The following is a 23,548-nucleotide window of genomic DNA, read 5'->3' on the forward strand; positions in this document are numbered from 1 at the left end:
GCCTAAGTCCTTCTTCATCTCTCTGTAACTCATCAAGTTGTCTTCTAACTAGTTCCAGACAAGTCTTGTCTTTTATCCCATCTATATGTCTCTCCATCTACAGTCTTCTACCACCAGCCTTCTGGGTTTTTCCCATGATCTACATAACAGCTTTAACTCTGACATTGTCACAACCTCAATATCATTTCTAATTCCATGGAAACCAGCGCAGGAGAGAGAAAGAAAATCATAAAGAGCAAACAGTAGGAGGATCACAAGAACCAGCAATAGTTGGATGGGTGAGAACATGACATGCATACGCCATAAAGTCTGCCCTCGGGACACAGGGTTGTTTCTCCTTGGCTTGGTAGAATATCCGGCAAGCAGGGCGGCCTGGAGGAATTGATGTCCTCGTACTCGGGCACCTCCAGCACAGATTCCACTGGCAACACGTCACACTTTTCATATGCTGTCTCCGGGAAGACAGGAAAGAAGGAAGAAGGCGGGAAGTTAGGTAGGTTGTAATCTCTAGACTTTGTCTGTAACAGGCACAATATTTAAGATTCTCAATAGTTTAGTTTCAGGGATTTCCTGGACTTGGAGAACAAATGCCATCTGCCCCAAGATGCCCCAGGCAAAGATCCCACATTTTTGTTATAGAATGACATGTCCAGTCCTGGATTCTCAAGGGCTTAGTATTTGCCCCATAGTCTGACTTCGGTGGGAAAGAATCCAGAATGCTTGGTGTTAGGGGTGGTGATGATGACTATGTGGGTGATGATTGTGAGTCCTGCTCTTCTTCCTCCTCTTCTTTGGCTCAACCTACCTCAAAAGAATTCTGAAGTCTGGACCCCAGAAGACCCCTAAGCCTGATTAGGTCTGGATACAATTTTAACCTTGTCTTTTGGGATTAGCACTTGAAATGTGATGAGAATAGACAATGAAGGAGCAGAAGTGAGGGAGTCCATGTTTCTTTTCTTTCTGCTTCCTGGAACAAAGTGTTCTTGTCCCCTTTCCTGACCACCATCGGGAAAGTAAAAGTCCTAAAGGATGGTGTAAGCCTGCCCTGTTTGCATCCCAACCAGCAGAGAAGTGTGACCTCAGCCCACTAACCACAGCTCCAATTACCCATTTACACCCTCCAATTAGGCGCTGGGGCCTCGTTGCTCTTGCAATTAGCACTGACAGAAATTCCTTGCATGTGTTCTCCTGTGGGCTGTAAAGGAGGTGGCTGTTCAAACATCTGGACCACAGCATCTTGAGAGGGAAACTTGAAGAGCCAGAGATTCACCGGGTGAAGGGGACATGGAAAAGGTGTCTCCTCATTTTCCCCCTTGCTTCTAAACATTTTTTAAGATGCCACCTTTAAAAACCTCAGTGGAGAATGTGGGAATCTCAGGCGGTGCTCAGTCACCTTCGTAGTTACAGGGAGCAGTCACTCCTGCCAGAGGTGGTGCCCATTCTTTTCATGTTCTTACTTGGGGTATCCCGTGCCCCTTTCTTACTAGGCCAGTGGGGTTTCTGTTTTTTTTTTTTTTTGTTTTGTTTTGTTTTTTACAGCTATAGGACAAAGTGATGACCCTGTGCCTCAGGTAGAACTTTTCTCCACGTCCTAAATAACCTTGGGCAAGTTTCTCAACTTCTTTGAGTCTGAAATGGGAATAATAACATCCTGTTGATGCTCCAGTATTGTGAAGTGAAAATGTCCTTCCTTTCTCCTTTGCTATGACACCTCAAAGCAATCACACTCTTACAAATGACTTTTCCCTCACATGATTTGGCAATTTATTACATATGCAATACTGTGTTTATATTAATTGTTTTTTATAATTAAGAACTCTATTTTGCAATTAGAACAGCAATTCCTTGTGGCTTTGTTTCTCAGCATTGACTAAGTCCAAAGAGGTAGTCAATGAGTCTTGTCAAGGATGTGATATACATATACATACATACATACATACATACATACATACATACATATCTCAGATGATTTTTCATGATATAGTTTTTCTGTGGGCTGGAAAGATGGCTCAATGTAGTTAAGAGCACTTGCTGGTCTTGCAGAGGACCCTAGTTCCAGCACTCATGACTGTCAGCTAGCTGTAACTGTAACCTCTAACTCCAGATCCAGGGGGATCTGGCACTCTCTTCTGGCCTGGATGGGCACTGCACTCATGTGCACACATTTCCACATAAATACACATATATACAAATAATTAAAAAGAAAGTAAACCTTATTTTTTTTTAAAAAAAGATCATTTGTCTATCTTTTCATCTCAAAGTGAAAAAATTGCAAAGTGTGTTAGCATGGCGCTGAGTAGAGTTGGCTTTGCAGTGCCATTTTAAATATGTGGAGCCCACCCTCAATGTCTTTTTCTAGGACTCTTTTTACACTGAACATGAGGAGGAAAAGGGAGGGCACAGCAGAACTTCTGTTCTACCCCCAGCCCTTGTCTGAACTTCTTTCTAGGACATCAGGAATCTTCATGTAACGTTCTCTGATCTGTGGTGACAAGCCGCAATGGGTCCCTTTAGAAAATCACTCCAGACTACAGCTTGAATGGCATTTTCCTTTCTTTTGTCAGAATCCTGGCCTTAGTGCCAGAGTGAATCTGGCAAGAAATAGACTGTGCTGCCAAAGTCCTTCAAAACTACTTATTTTGGGTGCATCACAATATGCTCCGTCTTGACGCCATGCCGAGCCCTGTGCATGACTTCCGGAGTCTCTAAAAACTCACCTAGTTTCTCTACTGCTTTATTCTCTATTCTCCGGGAAAGGTGGTGGCATTTGCCTGCTGTGCTCTGTCTGGATTGTCTAGCCTCCCGAGTGTGCCTGTATCTAGGTGTGTCTTCCCTTCTGGGTATTCAAAGGAAAATGGTACTCTCTCTGTATCCCTGATGATCTAAGCATTAACGACTGGCATTTAGTTTCTGCTTTGGCGGCCCCATGATCTATGAGTTAATATTCCATTAAACCCTCCCCACTTCAGATCACCCCAGGTGAGACTTTATGGGATCTTAACTGGCTGTCTCTGGCTAATAGTCACCTAACCAAGCCTTGTGTGGAGTGGCTGGGAAGTAGGGACAGAGTCGCAGGATGGGGGCAATCTGAAAAGAAACTGGGACCCAGGGCTCCCGGTGCTAGCTTCATGGGCTGAACTCTATCCCAGCCATCATGGGAGGGGGGGGGGAGGAACAGGCTCCATGCTGTACCACACTGTGCTGTGTTCTGTACTCAGACCTATTGCCTCTCCCTGTAGTAACCACTCACCTCAGTCCTTACAGACCTTCATCAGTTCTTGTGATGACCCTGAGAAGTGGAAAACATTACCCCCAGAACACAACTGAAAAACCTGAGCTTCACGGAGGGTGGCTTGCCCGGTGTTGCTCTCACCATCAAGTGGCAGAGCCAGGATTCACACTGGGCAGGCTGGCGCAGGACATTCTTGCTAAGGAAGCAAGCCTCTGTACTTGTTTCTAGCAGTGTTATTTCCCTTCTCTGGATCCAGCACATGAAGCCCCGTACTCTGTCCTCTCCTGCTGGCCCTCAGCTTATTCACCCGTGGAAAATAGAGTCCATTTGTGACTGGCTCCAAGTAGACAACTATGTGGAGCAGGAGGCAGATCTGTGAGCTGGCCTGGCACCTGCCACCCACTGTGGTATGTGACACTGACAAGGAGTCTAGACTGTCCCTCAGTTTCCCTGGCTGAGATTCTTTGCCCCAGCTGTCATATCTGTGGGCTCTTAGTCACTGGTTTTTCTGACTTCAGTAACCCCCACTTCTGACATCTGCCACACCCCCACTAGATCCAGGGTTTAATGCTCAAACAGAGGAATTGGTACAAGACGGAAGAGAAGGTGGTCTGAGGTGATGGATGCACCATGATTTCTGAATTTGCTCTCCCGTGACAAATCATATACTAAGATCTCTCACTGGTTCAGTTACACCAGGGGCATCTACACACTTCTTTGGATTGCTCAAGGAGGTGAATTTTAGCATTGGCTAAAACTTTGAAGTCTAACCTGCCACTCAGCTGATTCTGTTACTCAATTTCCTTGACCCTCTGTTTCTTCAGGGGCATTGCAGAAAAATGCTTGCCTGTGTGAATCAGAAACTGGGATGATTAAATGGAATAAAACAGGCCACTTATGTGAAGCCCCTAGCCCAGTGCCCAGGCACACAGACGATGCTGTCTTCCGGTTAGAGGAGAAGAGAGAGAGAGAATACTCTGGATGGTGGGGAAGGCGGCTCCACCATTTGGAACTCCAGGTCAGGGCCTTCCACCATTCAGGTTAAGCCTTGCATCCATTCTGGGCGCCAAACAGCTGTGACTTGAAAGAATTACATTTTCCCGGGCTCTCTGAGGGCTTGCTGTGTGGACGGACACCTTCTTTTTTTTGGTGACAGAGAAAGGACGGGGAAGAGGGATTTTTTTCCATGGGGGCGCTTCAGGAAAGCAGAATTTCGAAGCCTCAGCAGAGGGGTGGGCAGGAAAAGACCCAGGGAGGCTGTGCCCCGAGCCAGCTGGGAAAGAGCAAGTGCAGGGAACGGCCGGGACAAAGACAGTCACCAGGACAGCAGAGGGCAGCGGGGTGAGGGAGTAGAGGGGTATCTTTCTCCGGGTTGGGGGGAGGGCGGGGGCTGGGGAGGAGAGGCAGGGGGACGACTTGTAAATGAGCGCAAAATTCTAAGAGCGCAAGAGAGAGAGGGGAGGGAGGGACCCAGAAGGGGAAAGGGGTGGGGAGAGAGAGGCGAGGAAGAAGTGGGAGGAGGAAGGGTTCGGGATACCGATTAAAAGAGGGTGGGAGGGGAAACCGACAGGCTCAGGAGCAAATGACAGTGGTGAGTTGAACGGCCGCCAGAGCGCGAAGACGCCAACTCCAGGGAGAGGCGAAGAGGCAGGTAAGGGTGGACTTGAACTTTAAAAGCTAAAAACGACACCTCAGAGGGAAGTAGCTCAGAGACTTGCCTCTCCAGAGGCTGGATAAGGAGCTAGTCTCCCTCCGTACCTGTGATTCCCTACCCATCTCTATTCCTGCCACTGTGAAGCTTGGCTAAATTAAACAGGAAGGTTGGTAAATCTACTGATTCCTGTCTTGAAATGCGAGTGTGTCGGGCCCCTCGGGTCACAGTCTGCCCCGCCCCTGGAATCGCAGTGCTCTGGGGCATCTTAAGAAGTGGGTCACTAGTGCATTTCCAAGAACTTTTGGTAAGTGGGAATTGGCCCTTTAAAAAACAAAAACAAAACAAAAACAAAACAAAACAAAAACCAACAACAACCCCAGCAGTGTTTTACTATGTTTTCTCTAGGCATGGAATCTCTTGGAAATGCTTTCCACAGCATCTAGGAGAATGTGTTGGTTGTTTGGTTTGTTTTTTTTTTTTTTTCTTCATAAGGCATGTTGGACAGTTTAAAAATATTCTCTGCTTAGCTTCCTGCTGTGTATCATGGCCCCACTGTGCAGTGGCCACGTACAAGAATCCCAGCTGCCCCGGAGGTCAGGTCAAAGAGACCTATGAGATCCAGAGAGTTAATCTGAGGGAGGAGGCCTGGAAGGCTCCATGCTACCTGAAGGCAGCCTGAGGCGGCAGCAGCTTCTTCTGATCATGTGACAATAGAACCCAGACCTGGAGGTGGGAAACCTGGGGCTGGTGCCCTAAGTAGCTTTGTGACCTTGGGTGTGACACTTCCTCCTCCTGGTTCTCATTGTTCTCCTATGAAAAGTTGGAAGTAGAAGGACCCTCTCTGGTCCAATTTGTAGCAACACTGTGCAGAACTAGGATTCCATAGGCTCCAAGGCAACTCAGTACCACTTAAAAAGCATCACTTGACTCAAAGATTCACATTCTTCATCCAATTGGTTCCTGTCTCCTCTTCCCAGTGTCCCCTCATCATGTCCATCACAGAGACTCCTGGTTACTCCTCATCACTAACACGGGTGCTTTCCGGCCAAGGCTTAAGGATAGCATGGCCAGACTGGCCTGGGAGAAGGTAGGGCAGTGGAAGACACTTGACAAGGGTCAGGAGACCTGAAACCCAGAGATGCTTGGCAGAGGAGAGACCAGGACCGCTGTGTGCAGGGTGACCTCGGCGGCCCTGTGGCTAGCAGGCACACCAGCCTGACTTTCACAGTAGCGGGTTAAGTGGCCTCCATCTTCTCTACCCATTGTCCCTAGAGTCTTACCCCAGAGCCTGATTTGTTGCTCTCTAGGGACAACTCTGGACTTTCTGCCTTCCTGTCAGGTCTCCACCCCTACCCCTGGGCCAGCAGAGACTTTTGGAGTCTGTAACCCATGTCTACCCCTCCAGGCCCTTTCCTCACTCAGCAGCTCCCGTGAGGAGTCTGTAGTACAGAGTGGAAAACCCCAAGAGGGATGTCCTTTGGCTCCCGTCTTTCCTATACAGGTGATGTTCACAGAGCCACGTCACTCACTGAGTCCAGGGGCTCTGCCTTGCCACTGTTTTGGAACTCCAGTGGTGTCTGGCTGGGTTCCTGACACCAGTCACTGTTCTCATCTCTTAGCTGCCTTACTCCTATCCCTGCTCCGTGCACTGGCCCAAAGTCTTGGGGCATTAAAACTGGAAGAGGCCTCACACCGGCCAGTCCAACTCCTTTGACCAGGAGACCAAGACCTAGAAAAGGACCGAGACTTGCTGGAGATAACACCTGCTCTGCCCTGTCCTTATCTGTCTTTCTTTCATCCTTCCCATCCTTCCCTGATGCTTTCTCCACTTAAGGCACCCACTGCTTTCCTGCCGGCTCTTCCTCACCTCTGTTGGCTGCTAGGAGGTACAGACAGCAGGGAGTCACGTACTCCAGCAGTCACCAAGGCTATCACAGGGCCTCCAGGGTGCTGGCTGACCACCCTGGGGATTGCCAATTAAAGCGGGACAAGGTGAGTTATGTCTGTCACTCGGGACCCGACGTGGAGACCTGCGATACCTGAACCAGGAGATCTGAGGTCAAGCTCTCCTCCTTCCAGCGAAGGACTAGTGTTCCACAGGTGCTTTCAGCAGCTGTCTGTGTGAGCTCTCTGTGTGCCTGCAGGCCTGGCTCTGGGCTCAAGGCTTGAGCTAGCCAGAAAGGAGAGATGCCCATTTTCCTGTGAGAAAATAGCTTACTTCCTGCCTGTTGGAAAAGACTGACTTGTGAATGACTGACCGCTTAGTGCCGCTTTCTGAATCAATTGTTTCTGACATATTAGCAAATAATGGGCAAGAAAAAAAAACAGCAATCCATTCACTTTGATAAATAAAGGGAGCTTCGAGGTTTCAGAATCAGAGAGATTGAAATAGCACAGAGCACATGACAGTGTCTAATTCAGATGTTTGGAAATTAGCTGTGTGACTTCAGGCAAATTACTTAATGTCTCTGATCCTCAGCTTCAGGAGAAGGGACTCTTCTGTGAGGTTTAGAATGCATTGCATGAAAACTATTTACTGTTACACGTTGAACACTAGGGTCTGAATCCATGAGTACAAGCACCCAACCACTGAGCTACACCCCAGCCATATGCTAGCTGTTGAACCAAAAATAGAACAATAAGGCCTACTCGAGCAGACCTGGTCCTCAGCCCCCAGCTCTTTGAATTACATCTCACTTGATACAAAAGCCTTTTCTTCAGGGAAGGCCAGCCACGACACCTAATTCCGAGAAGGTACTGCTTGCTTTTTATGACTACAGATGCCGTCCCTAACCCCCACCCCCACCCCCACCCCTCTGGACCATTCTTGCTGACTCCTAAGCTAAGAGTTAGAAAGTCTGTTTTTTTTCCTCTGGATTTTGCCAAAAACTCAACTGCCAACTTCTCATAACTGGGCAAGTCCCAGGCTCCCCAGATGTACCCACTTAGAATTGTCAAGCCTTGGCAAACATTCTACCTAGCTGCTTTTCCTTAGATCAATGCATTGTGGTTTAGGGAAAGGAATGCATCTGTCTAAAGCCGCAGCAAAATAGTTGGAGCCAGGAAGAGCTTCCTTCATGAGGCGCTATCACTGAGCATCTACAAAGGACTTCCAGAATCCCAACTATGCCAACCTGGAAAGTTCTTAGTTCAGAGCTTCAGGAGGAGGCAGAAGTAGCCGACTGAGATGTCTCTAATCTGCAGTTTACAGTAGAGAAGTTCCTCTCTCTCTCTTCCCAGTAGACCTCTCTGCTTGGCTTCTGCTTTGCCTTCGGCTATGAACACATCCAAAGGGCTTTCATGCTTCAATCCCATGAAGCATGCTCAGGCGCTAAAGATGTGTCTGAGGCAAGCCTGCCTCGGGGACAAGAGGGACCTGATCTGAACAGGCCTACATACACCTCTCTCAGTCTTGCCCAGAGGGTCTTGATGCCTAGTTAAACAACCCTCTAACAGGTGCGTGAGTGTCCTTCCAATCGCCGTGTTTCCTTGTCTCTGACAGTTGCCGTCCGGTACCTAGTGCCACGAGAGCCTTGCAGTGGCACTAACCTGTTTCTTGAGAATTCAAGTTCACTGTCAAGTTGGGTGATCGGGTCAAGGTTGATGGTTTTTACTGGAAACATCAGAAAAGAAAACGAGGTATTAGTGGATGCCTACAATGTGCCAAATAGTGTTCTAGATGCTTCCACATCTTCATAGATTCTTTAGTGCCCTTGACTAAACCTTCCCATTTGTTTTTGAGCTGGGAACTGAGACCACTCAACTAGGGAGCAATGAAATTGGAGTCCTGGCCCCAGTATTTCGTAGAAAGCATGAGTCTATCATCTGGCTATGACTGTTTCTGTTGTCCTTGTTACTATGGGATAGCTACGAGCCCTCGGAGTGCTGTTTGGCTAGCCAGAAGTCCAAGAGACTGCCACAGCCAAGGGCACTTATTGGCTAAAAAAGGAAATAACTTTCTATATGTGAATTCTGACCAAATGGTGGCAGACGCTGAAGAGTCTAGGGATTCTGAGCACTGTGGGCTGAGGCCCCTGACACAGTGACTCATGCCAGGAATAGCACAAGCAAGAGCCGATAAAACAGAAGGTAACAGAAGAAATCCTGGGCTTCTTGTGGGACTGGATGAAGTGAGCAATGCCCTCCTCACTAGTTGAGACTGGTGTTCTGGATATAGGTCTGTCATACTTGGTTTGTTCTAGGAGTTTTTGTCTTTCTCTTTGTCAAGACAAAGTGGGCTTTGGGATCAGAATGGTAAGTCAGGTCCCTTTGCTGCATTTCCCAATCATGGGACTTTGGACCAGTTTCCAAACCCTTGGACCTCCATTGTCTCTTCTGTGAAATGGAATAATATGACTTCCCTATGAGAGTTAGTGGATGGGTTTTAAATCATGCTTTGTAGAGAGCTGTGCACATAGAAATCCACCTTGCTCTCAACAGTGCTAATGTCCTTGTGGTCTCTGGTCTACAGTTGTCTCATGTAAAAATAGGGTTGAGTCTGAGAGATGTCTGTGTCTGCAGCTGTAAGGCTCTATGAATCTATTACAAGACCATAGGAACAATAAAGCCAGTTGAGTATCATCATAAATAGAGTTTTCATTACTAATTACATAGGAACTAAGCAACTCCCGTGGGGTAATTAATAAAGACCTAATATTTTGTTGTAAATTAGTATTTCTGAACACTACCCACTTCTAACTACTCCTTTTTAACCTTTCAAGAAGGAAATGACAGCTTTTCCCAACACAATTCTTTCTTCCCTTTACCTCCGCCCTTCACTCTCTTGGCTTCTAAACAACAATGCGCTGGCAGGTGTCTCTGAATCCACCAAGCTGTCCTTGCCAGAATGAAATAATTAGATTTTAAAAAGAGTCAATTATCTGCCGCCGGCTTGAGGAGGAGGAAAACTGTATCTCATCCATCTGTTCCTTCCCTCCTCTCTCTCACCTCCATCTTCCTCTCCCGTATATAGTGATCGAGGTTCAGGGATGCTGGCCCTAGTCACCTTCTAGAGCTGGGGAAGCAGCTCACAGCGCATGCTCAGTAGCAGCAGCTATTGCCAGGTGCCTGCTCATTCCCTTCAGAATTTAAACCTGAACAGTAAGAATTCCTCCAGCTACTTAAATCAACTCCGAGTGTAACAATTGTCCCATGAGCATCCAGTCACCTCCTACAGAAGTGGCCAGCCTCTCCTGGTGGGACAAAGGAAGGCAGGGCAGCTAATGTAGATGGAAATTAGCCCGGTTGTTAGGATGGAGCATTGCAGACAGGTGTTCCATGATCTGGGTTTGACCCAACTCTGCCTTCTTCTGGTACTGTGATTTCACTCTGAGCTCTACAAGGGGATGAGAATGGCCTCCGTTTCCTGAGCTTGTTGTGAGGCTCAAATGAAACAGTCTGTAAGGTTTATGGGGTGTTCAGCTCACCGAAATAGCTCAGTAAATATTGTTTCACCATCATCAGTGTGTGTGTGTGTGTGTGTGTGTGTGTGTGTGTGTGTGTGTGTGTGTGTAAAACACTAGATAAGCTAGATGATGTAGTTGAGAATTTCAAGGACAGTAAAGATGATTGGGATAGCTGAGTCCTTAAACCAGTTTTGCATGGAATTCTTCCCACGTGTTTTCGGGGGAAAGCTGCTAGGAAAGCGGGGATCAGAACACTGCACGAGTGAGTACACAAGAACTCTGATTCGACATTCCTCCTGGCACTTTGCAGCCACCTCGACTGTCTGGCGTTCTGCAGTCGCTCAGTAAACACTCTGCACAAACTGAACTGGCACAATACTGTGCCTGAGGCATTCTTTGAGGGGGCCCTTTGGGGCACTTTACAACAGAATTCTCTTATTTGGGAAGCACGCCTATCCTTCTCTCTGTTGCATTCCACTGTATGCCGAGCGGAATCGCAGCAGAGCCCCAGGGGACTGTTATTATTACTATGAATAACAGCCTTTATTGAGGAACAGAGATCTATAAGATACTGCCCAGAGCATGTGTCATTGTCCAGAATTAGCCTCTGTGGAGTGGTCTTATAATCTAATTTTGACAAACTTGGAAAAGTTTCCCAGTGATCTGAGGGGAGGAGGCATGAAGGAATGAATAGTCCACAGTGGCAGTGTCTCCTGCAGACACATTCAGTCCTGAATGCCACAGGCAGAAGGAAAGTCTGGTGGCTCCCATCTTTTTGGTGTTCTGACTCACAGGAGCCCCTAAGCAGGCTTCCCAGGAGGCTGGCCTTCCGTGTGCCAATTGACTCCTAAGTGGTGCTAACTCTGCTCATTTATTTTAGTCCCTTTCTCTAGCAGTTGAGGAAGATCAGCCTCGATTCATTGGGTCCTTGGTGTTTTGAGTCATGTGAATGCTATCCTTCATCCATTGTTGTTTTTATGGTATACATACCACCAGGTACACGGTGCAACATAGGAGGTGAATTCCTTGAGGAGACTCCAATGAGAGACGATACATAGCCAGTGGAACAAATAGGCTTAGTATGTTTGTGAGACCCTGGAGACTTTCCAGTGTACCCTAAGTCTCGGCTGCTGACTTGGACACACAGAAATTGTTGTCAGACATTATATTAGAAAGTTTGCTACATGCAACCCCAAAGAATAAAATTCTTACCAAAGAAAATAGATGATTCCCAGCTACCCCATTGGAAGCCACTTGTTCGTTCATAATATGTACTCCTGATCAAGAGAGGCGAGGGTGCAATTCTAGGAAGCATGTTGGAGGACACCTGCCTCCTGTGGCCTACATGGTTTATGCTGCAGCCATTACTAAAGAAGTCATGGAGATTACAAATTGTGTAGTCCTTAATATCCCAAGCCCCCTGGGAGGGCTACTTTCTCAGGGTCTGCCCTCAGGAGCAAAGCATGTACTGGGCATAGTGAATACATGGAAGACTCTGAGGCATGACCTCCAGAGTCTTCCACAATCTGCCTCCTAGGCAGACTCCCTCCTCTGGTTTTCTTTGCACCCCAAAGCCACGCCAGTTCTCATCCCACTGAGTTCCTTCCTGCAGTCTCTGTGTCTGAAATGTCCTCATCTCTCCTGTATCTCCTTCTCCCACTCTGTGTCCCAATAAACATCATATCTCCTAAGGTTGCCTCCTCCAGGAAGTCCTCTTACCCACCCACCTGCTCTCAGAGCAATGCTGTTTGACTTGTTTGTATGACACATCACACTCAATTTCTAATCTGTTTCTGGCTTTATTAGTGTTCCTTCACAACACAGTGTTTCTCTACCATAGAGTCACATCGACCTTTGTTCTAGCACTGGGCTGGTGTAAGAAGACACTCGGTAAACGTTCAAGACGAAGTGAGTTATGCTTTCCTACTTGCTTTCCCCAGCACTATATATAGCATAGGTTACATCAAGGGAGCATAATAAATATTTGCTTGATTGCATAAAAGCTGGCCCTGGGCATTATCACCAAACAGCAGATTCATGTCTGAAATCACTCAGTGGCCCAACATTCGTGGGAGTTTGCGAAGTTCCAAGCGCAGAGACCTGAGAGTTGATGAGCCCCATGTGTGGAGGGAAGATGGAAGGGACTTCCTGGCATTGCACTAGATTGGCCAGTCACTGAAGACCGGGTTCTGCTTCTTTAATCAGCTGTCACTAGGTTTCTCCTCTGCAGAACAGGCGGTAGGAATCACTGAACAGAGTGAACGAGGAGCCGTTCACTTATAGCAAAGCCTGAATACCTGTAATTCTGAATACTGAGCTGGCAGGAGGCTGCAGAGCAGCACATTTGAAAGGTGAAAGTATTAGTTGTTTCACTGGATTTTAGGAAGGAGATTCCGACCTCCTTAGAACTGCTGTGTGATGTTGTTATTTGTGTTACTTTTCTCGGGCTGTGACAGTAATACCTCACAAAAGCAGTTTATGGAAGGAAGGGCTTGTTTTGGCTCACAGCTTAAGAGATACTGTTTATTATGGAGGGTGTGTTGGTGGGATGGTGTGATGGTGGGATGGTGTGATGGTGGGATGGTGGGATGGTGGGATGGTGGGATGGTGGGATGGTGGGATGGTGGGATGGTGGGATGGTGGGATGGTGGGATGGTGGGATGGTGGGATGGTGTGATGGTGTGATGGTGGGATGGTGGGATGGTGGGATGGTGGGATGGTGTGATGGTGGGATGGTGTGATGGTGGGATGGTGTGATGGTGGGATGGTGTGATGGTGGGATGGTGTGATGGATGTTGTGATGGTGGGATGGTGGGATGGTGTGATGGTGGGATGGTGTGATGGTGTGATGGTGGGATGGTGTGATGGTGGGATGTTGTGATGGTGTGATGGTGGGATGGTGGGATGGTGGGATGGTGGGATGGTGTGATGGGTGGGATGGTGGGATGGTGTGATGGTGGGATGGTGGGATGGTGTGATGGTGTGATGGTGGGATGGTGGGATGGTGGGATGGTGGGATGGTGGGATGGATGGTGGGATGGTGGGATGGTGTGATGTTGTGATGGTGTGATGTTGTGATGGTGGGATGGTGTGATGGTGGGATGGTGGGATGGATGGTGGGATGGTGGGATGGTGGGATGGTGGGATGGATGGTGGGATGGTGGGATGGTGGGATGGTGGGATGGTGGGATGGTGTGATGGTGGGATGGTGGGATGGTGTGATGGTGTGATGATGGGATGGTGTGATGGTGGGATGGTGGGATGGATGGTGGGATGGTGGGATGGTGTGATGTTGTGATGGTGTGATGTTGTGATGGTGGGATGGTGATGGTGGGATGGTGGGATGGATGGTGGATGGTGGGATGGTGGATGGTGGGATGGATGGTGGGATGGTGGGATGGTGGGATGGTGGGATGGATGGTGGGATGGTGGGATGGATGGTGGGATGGTGGGATGGTGGGGATGGTGGGATGGATGGTGGGATGGTGGGATGGTGGGATGGTGTGATGGTGGGATGGTGGGATGGATGGTGGGATGGTGTGATGGTGGGATGATGTGATGGTGGGATGGTGTGATGGTGGGATGGTGTGATGATGGGATGGTGTGATGATGGGATGGTTGTATGGATGTTGTGATGGTGGGAGGTGGGATGGTGTGATGATGGGATGGTGGGATGGTGTGATGGTGGGATGTTGTGATGGTGTGATGGTGGGATGATGTGATGATGGGATGTTGTGATGATGTGATGATGGGATGGTGTGATGGTGGGATGTTGTGATGGTGTGATGGTGGGATGGTGGGATGGTGGGATGGTGGGATGATGTGATGGTGGGATGGTGGGATGGTGTGATGTTGGGATGGTGGGATGGTGTGATGTTGTGATGGTGGGATGGTGGGATGGTGGGATGGTGGGATGGTGGGGATGGATGGTGGGATGGTGGGATGGTGTGATGTTGTGATGGTGTGATGTTGTGATGGTGGGATGGTGTGATGGTGGGATGGTGGGATGGTGGGATGGTGGGATGGTGGGATGGATGGTGGGATGGTGGGATGGTGGGATGGGTGGGATGGATGGTGGGATGGTGGGATGGTGGGATGGTGTGATGGTGGGATGGTGGGATGGATGTTGTGATGGTGTGATGTTGTGATGGTGGGATGGTGGGATGGATGGTGGGATGGTGGGATGGTGGGATGGTGGGATGGATGGTGGGATGGTGGGATGGTGGGATGGTGTGATGGTGGGATGGTGGGATGGATGGTGGGATGGTGGGATGGTGGGATGGATGTTGTGATGGTGGGATGGTGGGATGGTGGGATGGTGGGATGGATGGTGGGATGGTGGGATGGTGTGATGGTGGGATGGTGGGATGGATGGTGGGATGGTGGGATGGTGGGATGGATGTTGTGATGGTGGGATGGTGGGATGGTGGGATGGTGGGATGGTGGGATGGATGGTGGGATGGTGGGATGGTGGGATGGTGGGATGGTGGGATGGTGGGATGGTGGGATGGATGGTGGGATGGTGGGATGGTGGGATGGTGGGTTGGATGGTGGGATGGTGGGATGGTGTGATGGTGGGATGGTGTGATGGTGGGATGGTGTGATGGTGGGATGGTGTGATGGTGGGATGGTGGGATGGTGGGATGGTGGGATGGTGTGATGATGGGATGGTGTGATGGATGTTGTGATGGTGGGATGGATGGTGGGATGGTGGGATGGTGGGATGGTGGGATGATGGGATGGTGTGATGATGGGATGGTGTGATGGATGTTGTGATGGTGGGATGGATGGTGGGATGGTGGGATGGTGGGATGGTGGGATGATGGGATGGTGTGATGGTGGGATGGTGTGATGGATGTTGTGATGGTGGGATGGATGGTGGGATGGTGGGATGGTGGGATGGTGGGATGGTGGGATGGATGTTGTGATGGTGGGATGGTGGGATGGTGTGATGGTGGGATGGATGGTGGGATGGTGGGATGGTGAAGTAGTGGGAGTGTTCTAGTTAGTGACTCTGTTGGTGTGATAAAAACACTGATCAGAAGCAACTTGGGAAGGAATGCGTTTATTTGGCTCACACTTCCAAGTGACAGTCCATTACTGAGGGAAGCCAAGGCAGGAAGTTGAAGGCAGGAGCTGATGCAGAGACATGGAGAAACACTGCTCACTGGCTTGCTCCCCAGGGCTCCCTCAGCTGCTTTCTTATACAGTCTAGACCATCTGTCCAGGTGGTGCCACCCACAGTGGGCTGGGTCATTCCCCATCAATTATTAATTAAGAAAATGCCCCACAGACATGTTCAAAGGCCAGTGTGATGAAGGTAATTCCTGAATTGGTGTTCCCTTTTCCAAGGCGACTCTAGTTTGTGTCAGTTGACAAAAACTACCAGTACAGGGAGGTTGCCTGGTCACATAGAGAGAGATGAACGCTGGTGCTCAGCTCACTCTTCACTCTCTTCTCTTTACTCCTCCTAGGAGCTCAGACCACAGGATAGTGCAATGCATATTCAGGACACATTTTCCTTCCTTGATTAAAAATATTTTATTCTATCTATCTGTCTATCTATCTGTCTATCTATCTATCTATCTATCTATCTATCTATCTATCATGTATCTATCTATCATCTCTGTCTGATCACTGATTCATCCAGCCTGGCTGTTGAGCAAGCCATACAGATGTTCCTGTCTCCACTTACTTGGTGCTGGGATTATAGATGCACACTGCTATACCTGGCCTTTTTTAAGATTTATTTCATTACTGTATTAAAATTCTGTGTGTATGTGTGTTCCCTTGAGATCCAGAAGATTGTGTCTCATTCCCCGACTTGGAGTTAGTGGCATTGTGAGCTGCCTGTTGTGGGTCCTGAGAACAGAATTTTGGTCCTAGGGATCACCTCTTTTAGCTTAGAGATTTTACAGATCTGATCAGTTGCAGAGGGATATGGAACACAATTAGTTATCCACAGCTCTTTGAATATCCCTGGCCCAACAAGACTCTACAAACCCAGTAAACCAGATTTAGGCTCCTATTGAATACCCCAATCGCTTTTTACCCTTCCTCAGTGTATTAACATTAACATGGCTGTATTAGCATGTTGTAACACAGCATGTTTTGCTGAAAGTATGCATTTAACTTCTCTCTGTAAGGGAAATAAAGGGAATTAAGCTAAGCAAAAGCAAAGAATCTTTGCTTGACTTTCCTTCACACTGAATTCTTGGTGCCTAAATGACCTGGCTACTGCACACACACACACCCCTCAAAAAGAAACATTAATGAATGGATGAAGTGAAGGATATTCTAGGTGACAGGCATGGTATGTGTATATGCCTGGAGAACTGGATGTCTTAAATAGTGAGCAGATGAGGAAACCAGTGGGAAAAGACTGAATCGTACAGTGCTTGAAGGTCTCACTGGGGAGATTTGAGTTTGAACTTCAAAACAGTGGGATGCCAGAGAGGTCCACAACTGAAGGACTGAGGGAAGTTACCATTGTGTTCACTGCATTTATTCATGGCATGGGCAACTTCCTTTGACCTCCCCCAGCACACTTCCTGCCATGAAACAGATAAAATCTAGAAAGCATTTCGTGTGTTGTTCACCCGGTCAACTCACTTAGTAGCTAATCTACAAATTTCTTTGGCCGAGGTTGACTGGGCCCCAAAGGGACTCAATGTAACTACAAAACTGACTCCAGCCATGGACATTTCACATTAAAACCTGAACAGCTGGTACACGGTAGCAACACTTAAAGCTGTTCTGACATAGGCCGAAGGTGAAAGTGAAAGATTTTCCATCTTATTTCCTCTGACAGGGACCCGAGGGTCTGCCTCACCCCTACACCTCCCTAGATAACTTCTGTTATTCCCTCCTAATGAGACACCTGTCCTAATATGAGGTTTCTGGTTTTCCGCATAATTTTTTAAAACCTAGGCGTCCCTTCTTCCAGGTGTCACCCACTGACCACGAGCAAGGGGCCAGCAGTCAGACCTCTTGACAGACCAGACTTTCAAAGAGTCACGGTCGTTGTCTGGATTTATTTTTATACTTCCTTGGGGACTTGGATGGAATGAGTGACAGCGTGAAAAGATCAAGAGAAAATTCCTCAAGGATTAAGTGTGGGGTACTTGTCCCAGCTCCTGAAGAAGATGTCCTTTATTTTTACTTCCTCTGTGTATCTGTTTCTTCCTGTGTCTCCCCACTTCCTTCCATTTCTCCTTCCTCTGTTGGAACACACTTTTCTCCCCTTTTCCTAACTAGATTCTGGTCGTTAGGGGCTGTGGCTTTTGTTTGTCACATGCGAGGCTCTGTGCACAGTGATGTTTATATGTCACCTAGCAGCACCCTGTTAGCTGAGTCCCAGTCTCTCCCTCCACTTGTGGATGAGGGCAGCAGCACACAGACCGAATTATTTGTTTAAGCTCAGCAGGTAACAACAGGAATTTGCAGTCTGAATAAGTCCTATACCTGTGTTCTCTTAATGAGAAGTTATATGGTTTCTTTTTCTCCATTTCCAACTTCCCCTTCCGATTTTCATTTTTAAAGATTTATTCTATTTTTAATTATGTGTGCATGTGGATGCAGACATCCACAAGAAGTCAGAAGAGAGTCCCAGATCACTTGGGTTGTGAGCCCCCATGTGGGTCCTAGAACTGAACCTGGGTCCTCTGTAGGAGCAACAAGTGCTCTTAACCACTGAGCCACTTCTCTGGCTCCACCTGGCTGGATTGTTCAGCTTGCTAACAGGACACAGGCAAGGAACAAGCAATTGGCTTGTCCTTGGGCAGAGAACACCCGTGCCTCTTATTCCTCTTTTGCTCAGTTAAGATCTACTGAGCACCTACTTCGGGCCAGTCTCTGGATGACAGAGAAAAGATGTTATCTGTTCTCAAAATCTCCCCACTGGGCAGAAGAGAACAAGTGCTGGATGGAGAATGAGTGTCCTGAGCATCACCAAGGAAGCTGAGGAGGGAGCAGGGAGACCTAAAGAAAGCAATGGCTGGGGGCCCGGCATTCAGCTTTGGGTGCAAGGGTGTACAAGAAGCAGCTGGAAGGAGGAGGATGTCTTAGAGATTTTGTTGCTGTGAAGAGACACTGTAACCAAGGCGACTCTTATAAAAGAAAGCATTTAATTGGGGGCTTGTTTACAGTTTTAGAGGATTAGTCCATGATCACCATGGTGGGAAGAAGACAGGAAGGGCACTAGAGCAGCAGCTGAGAGCTTGATGTTCTGATCCACAGGCAGCAGAGGGAGAGACTGGGCCTGGTGTGGGCTTTGAACCCACAAAACCTATTCCCAATGACCTACTCCTCCAGCCAAGGCCACACCTCCTCCAACAAGGCCACACCTCCTCCAACGAGGCCACACCTCCAACAACAAGGCCACACCTCCTCCAACAAGGCCACACCTCCTAATCGGTCCCAAACTGTTCCACTAACTGGGGACCAAGCATTCAATGTATGAGACTAGGGGGGCCGTTCTCATTCAAACTACCACAGCAAGCATCTGGGAATGCAGTGGGACTGGGAATGGATGGACAAAGGACATTTGTACAACTTTTTATAAGCAGATCTCTTAGCGAATGGAGCCACAGTTGCAATGGCTATACCATATCACTGACATGAAGAAGGTCAGCATTGTCATATTGCCTGAAGCTTACGGGAGTTGGAGGTGGGGGGTGGGCAGAGAAGAGAAATCCCTTAACAAAGGATGTGTCTGGTTTTTAATATCCTTATGGGGGTAGTGAGACCTTTCCTGTTACATGGTCTAGTTCAGCATATGGAGGAGCCAGGTACAGGTTAAGACCATTAATTAGGGGCCTGCTGTTAGGCCACAACATGGGGATGGGGTGGGGCAGGATCTGGGCCTCTTAGAGACTGATGTCTTCAAGGGGCAGGCTGTGACCTAACACACTTCACCTTCTGAAGTAGAATGTCTGGGGGTAAGACACAGACTCTACATTGCAACACACACCTTACAAGATTTCTAGATCCTTCATGTGGATCCATGACTGATTTGGCTTAGGGCTAACTTTTGAGTGGGAGGGTACTTTTTCACTACATTTGGCTTTAAGGAAATGACACTGTCTTCATTTTTAAGGCTATTTGTTTATTTTGTGTGTGTATACATGCATGCGTGTGTGTGTGTGTGTGTGTGTGTGTGTGTGTGTGTGTGTGTGTGTGTGTGTGTGTGTGTGTGTGTGCATGAATTCATGTGCACAGCATGCATGCAGCAGCCCATGAGACCAGGATTCCCAAAAATTGGAGTTTCGGGAAGTTGTGAGCCGTCATGTGGGCGTAGAAACCCGGGTCCTCTACAGCAGCAGCCAGTGCTCTTAACTGATGAGCTGTCTCTTGCCCGCCCTCATCCAACTGATGTTTTTAAAAAGTCCATTGCTAATCCACCCCACCCCCGTTCCCCTCTCTTCAATTCCCACCTTTGACACCACCACTATCCCCTCCAACTTCATCTGCCCTTTCTCCGACTAAGTCAATCCATTTAGTACTGCCAATGTGCTCATGGGGCAGGGCCCTCTAAGGCAGCCCGGGGAGCTCTCAGGGCAGAGCTCTGAAGAAAACTGTCTCTCCCTTCTCCAGCAGCCATCAGTTGCCAATACCTCCTCAGCCAGGGGTGGGACTTCAGGACTCCCATCTCCACCCAAGCCTGGACTTTGTTTCATGCATGAAACCACAGCCTCTGCCAGTCCATGTGTGCAAAAGTGGGTCAGATCGACCCTGTTAAGGACCTGACTACAGATGCCCAGGTCACATCACAACAAAACCAAACAGTCTTTAATTAGTAGAGAGCATTTTTTAGACATATAATTTATTTTATTTGAAACTATCCACAAATCAGTTTTGCTTTTTTTTTTTTTTTTTTTTTTTTTGGTTTTTCAAGACAAAGTTTCTCTGTGTAGTTTTTGGTGCCTGTTCTGGATCTCACTCTGTAGACCAGGCTGGCCTCGAACTCACAGAGATTCGCCTGGCTTTGCCTCCTGAGTGCTGGGATTAAAGGTGTGCTCCACCACCGCCCGGCTTCATTTTTGCTTTTGAGACAGGCTCATGTGTAGCCCAGCTAGTTTCTAACTTTCTATGAGACCACAAGAAGCTTGAACTCATGATCCTCCTGCATCTGCTTCCCAAGTGCTAGTATTACAGGTGTGCACCATTATACCCAGCAAAGGTGGCACTTTCTTAAAGAACACAGTGGTATGGATCAATGGCCCAGAGCATGATGGGGCCTTCTAGACCTCTTGTGATATCCCTCACAGACATCTTTTTCTCTCTGTTCTGTTTGCAGAAGGTTCGGGATCGGTCTCCTAGGCTTAGCAAGATGGGTGACTGGAGCTTCCTGGGGGAGTTCCTGGAGGAGGTCCACAAGCACTCCACGGTCATCGGCAAGGTCTGGCTCACCGTCCTGTTCATTTTCCGAATGCTGGTCCTGGGCACTGCTGCTGAGTCCTCCTGGGGAGATGAGCAGGCTGATTTCCGGTGCGATACCATTCAGCCTGGTTGCCAGAATGTCTGCTACGACCAAGCCTTCCCCATCTCTCACATTCGCTATTGGGTACTGCAGATCATCTTCGTGTCCACGCCGTCTCTGGTCTACATGGGCCATGCCATGCACACAGTGCGCATGCAGGAAAAGCAGAAGCTGCGGGATGCCGAGAAAGCCAAAGAGGTCCGTAGCACGGGTGCCTACGAGTACCCGGTGGCTGAGAAGGCAGAGCTGTCCTGCTGGAAGGAAGTGGAGGGGAAGATTGTCCTCCAGGGCACTCTACTCAACACCTATGTCTGCACCATTCTGATCCGCACCACCATGGAGGTGGCCTTCATCGTGGGTCAGTACCTCCTCTACGGGGTCTTCCTGGACACCCTGCACGTCTGCCGCAGGAGTCCCTGTCCTCACCCAGTCAATTGCTATGTCTCGCGGCCCACGGAGAAGAACGTCTTCATTGTCTTTATGCTGGCTGTGGCTGGACTGTCTCTCTTTCTCAGCCTGGCTGAGCTCTACCACCTGGGTTGGAAGAAGATCCGACAGCGCTTTGTCAAGGCCCGGCAGGGAACGGATAAGCACCATCTTCTTGGACCCTCCACCAGCCTGGTCCAGAGCCTCACTCCTCCCCTTGCCTTCCATCAGTGCCTGAAGAACAGCTCTGGAGAGAAATTCTTAGGTGACTTCAGTAATAACATGGGTTCCGGGAAGAACGCAGACGCTCTAGCTACAGAGGGAATGCCGGACCAGGAGCGTATTTCTGGGGAGGGTTTCATCCACATGCAGTATGGCCAGAAGCCCGAGGAGCCCAGTGGAGCCTCTCCAAGCCACCGCCCTCCCCCGAGCTATGTTGGTGACAAGCGCCGCCTTAGCAAGGCCAGCAGCAAAGCAAGGTCGGATGACCTGTCAGTGTGACCCTCTGAGGGAGGGCCAGTCCCAGAAGGGATCTCAGGAGGCTGTGGCGGGGAGACGCGGTCTCTCATAACAGAATATTCTTCTCAGCATTGCTGTGCTCCTTCTGATCCCAGGTCTGGATGGCGCTGATCATCCATTTTCAAAATTACAGTTCGAGAGTGTTCTCAAAGTCAGGGCTAGTCCTCAGGTCCTGTCCCTTCTCATCCTCTACCAGTATACACAGTGAAGGCTTTCACATGATTTACTGGATAGGGTGGAGGCAGGGACAGGAACCATGGCAAAAATCTGGCCTGGGAAGGACAGACCAACACTAGCAACATACCAGATAGGACCTACAAGTCTTGGCTTCTTTGGTACTAGGTACACTTTTTTTTTTTTTTTTTTTTTTTTTTTTTTTTTGAGCCCAAGGTTCTCAGCCAATGCAGAGTATTCATCAAGCAATTTACATTGTATCATTCCCTTGAATTTGTTGTTTCCATGGACCATACCTAGGAGTGGAGGTGAGGTAGCGGTGGGCTGCCCTAGGCTACATCTCCCTCCTCTCAGTTTTCAGGGGTTGTCCTTGGACCTTGGCCAGCATCAGCTTTACAAGTGCCTTGGTGTGTGCCCACACCTCATCCTAGTGATGTGACAGCCTTTCTGCCAGGAGAGACGCCCGAGCATAGGGTGCCAAGACCCCTAGGGAGTCACTGCACACACAAGTACCACTGGAATTGTGTGTCATCCTGCACTCCTTTACTGTCCAACCTGACGATAGAAACCATCCTGGCCTGCTTCTATGGCTCTTCAGCCAGTGTCCCCCTAAAATCTTTGTTAGCAAGAATGTCCAAGAAGCCACCATCCTCTCTTGAATCCTAGCCAGATTACCAGCCACCAAATTCAGTGGAATTTCCCCAGGATTTAGTGAAACAAAGAAGCATTGTGCTTCTTGGGTCCTCCTGGGAAAAAACAATTCTGCTGTGAAGATGAAAATTTAAAAAAAAAAAAAAAAAAGAGAGAGAGAGAGAGAGAGAGAGAGAGAAGACACTGAAGAGCCGGCTTTCCTCCCTTACACGTCTTCCACTTAGAGGCATCGAGGGGACAGGGAAGGAGGGGATCTCCAGTTGTTTTTGGCAAGGCCCTTATTTAAATTCCCATGTTTCTTTGGTACCCCTAGGAACACTACCAGGGAAGGACTACAGAAAAGCCTTGCCTTCCTCAGGGTCTAGCCTGGGGTCTCTACTGATTAGATCCATAGTAGGTGTCTTCCATTTTTTTTTTTTATGCAGATGAAAGATGCTCAGAATCAGACACCAAGACTCATAGACACATTGCTACATTAAAACAGATTTGTGTGTGTGCATGCTCATCCGTGTATGGGGTGTGTGTGTGTGTGTGTGTGTGTGTGTGTGTGTGTGTGTACATATACATATGCATGTGTATGCATATGCATGTATATGTGTGTGTATATGCATGTGTATGTGTGGGCACATTTGTGTGGTGTGTGTGTGTGTACGTGTGTGGTGTGTGTGTGTGTGTGTGTGTGTGTGTGTGTGTGTGTGCATGTTGACAGCATGGGGAAGAAAAGTCGTAAAGAACGTAAGGAACGGTGCAGAGAAGCTTGGGTCTTCCAGCCTCCCTTTCAGCTGTCTGGCAGGAGGGCTGAGCTTACATCTTAATCAGCCTAAGAGACAGGCATGAGAAGTCAGAACAGGAAGGTGAAGAAGGTTCAGAGGTCATTCTTGTCCCCTGACCCATCTCTGGGTCCCTCTGCTGGCATTTGGATGTTACTGATGGGTAGAGAGAAAGGCTTGGGCAGGAAGTGAGAGGGTTCTTGGGAAAGCATTCCGGCAGTTCCAGCCCCCACCATG

General features: G+C 48.5%; 1 protein-coding gene across 1 annotated transcript; it reads left to right on the plus strand.

Annotated features, from left to right (window-relative positions):
* Positions 1 to 4,815: 4,815 nt before the first annotated feature.
* On the plus strand, positions 4,816 to 22,052 carry Gja5 (gap junction protein alpha 5). The gene is made up of 2 exons (XM_036191032.1): positions 4,816 to 4,883; positions 20,589 to 22,052. Exon 2 carries the CDS (start codon positions 20,622 to 20,624, stop codon positions 21,696 to 21,698), a length of 1,077 nt encoding a protein of 358 aa, XP_036046925.1. The 5' UTR covers positions 4,816 to 4,883; positions 20,589 to 20,621; the 3' UTR covers positions 21,699 to 22,052.
* Positions 22,053 to 23,548: the final 1,496 nt, after the last annotated feature.

The sequence above is a fragment of the Onychomys torridus genome, chromosome 6 (genome assembly GCF_903995425.1).
Source record: "Onychomys torridus chromosome 6, mOncTor1.1, whole genome shotgun sequence".
Classification (NCBI taxonomy): domain Eukaryota; kingdom Metazoa; phylum Chordata; class Mammalia; order Rodentia; family Cricetidae; genus Onychomys; species Onychomys torridus.

Bases quoted from the DNA above. Each gene is read 5' to 3' on its own strand.
- Gja5 (XM_036191032.1), top strand. From the start codon at position 20,622: ATGGGTGACTGGAGCTTCCTGGGGGAGTTCCTGGAGGAGGTCCACAAG.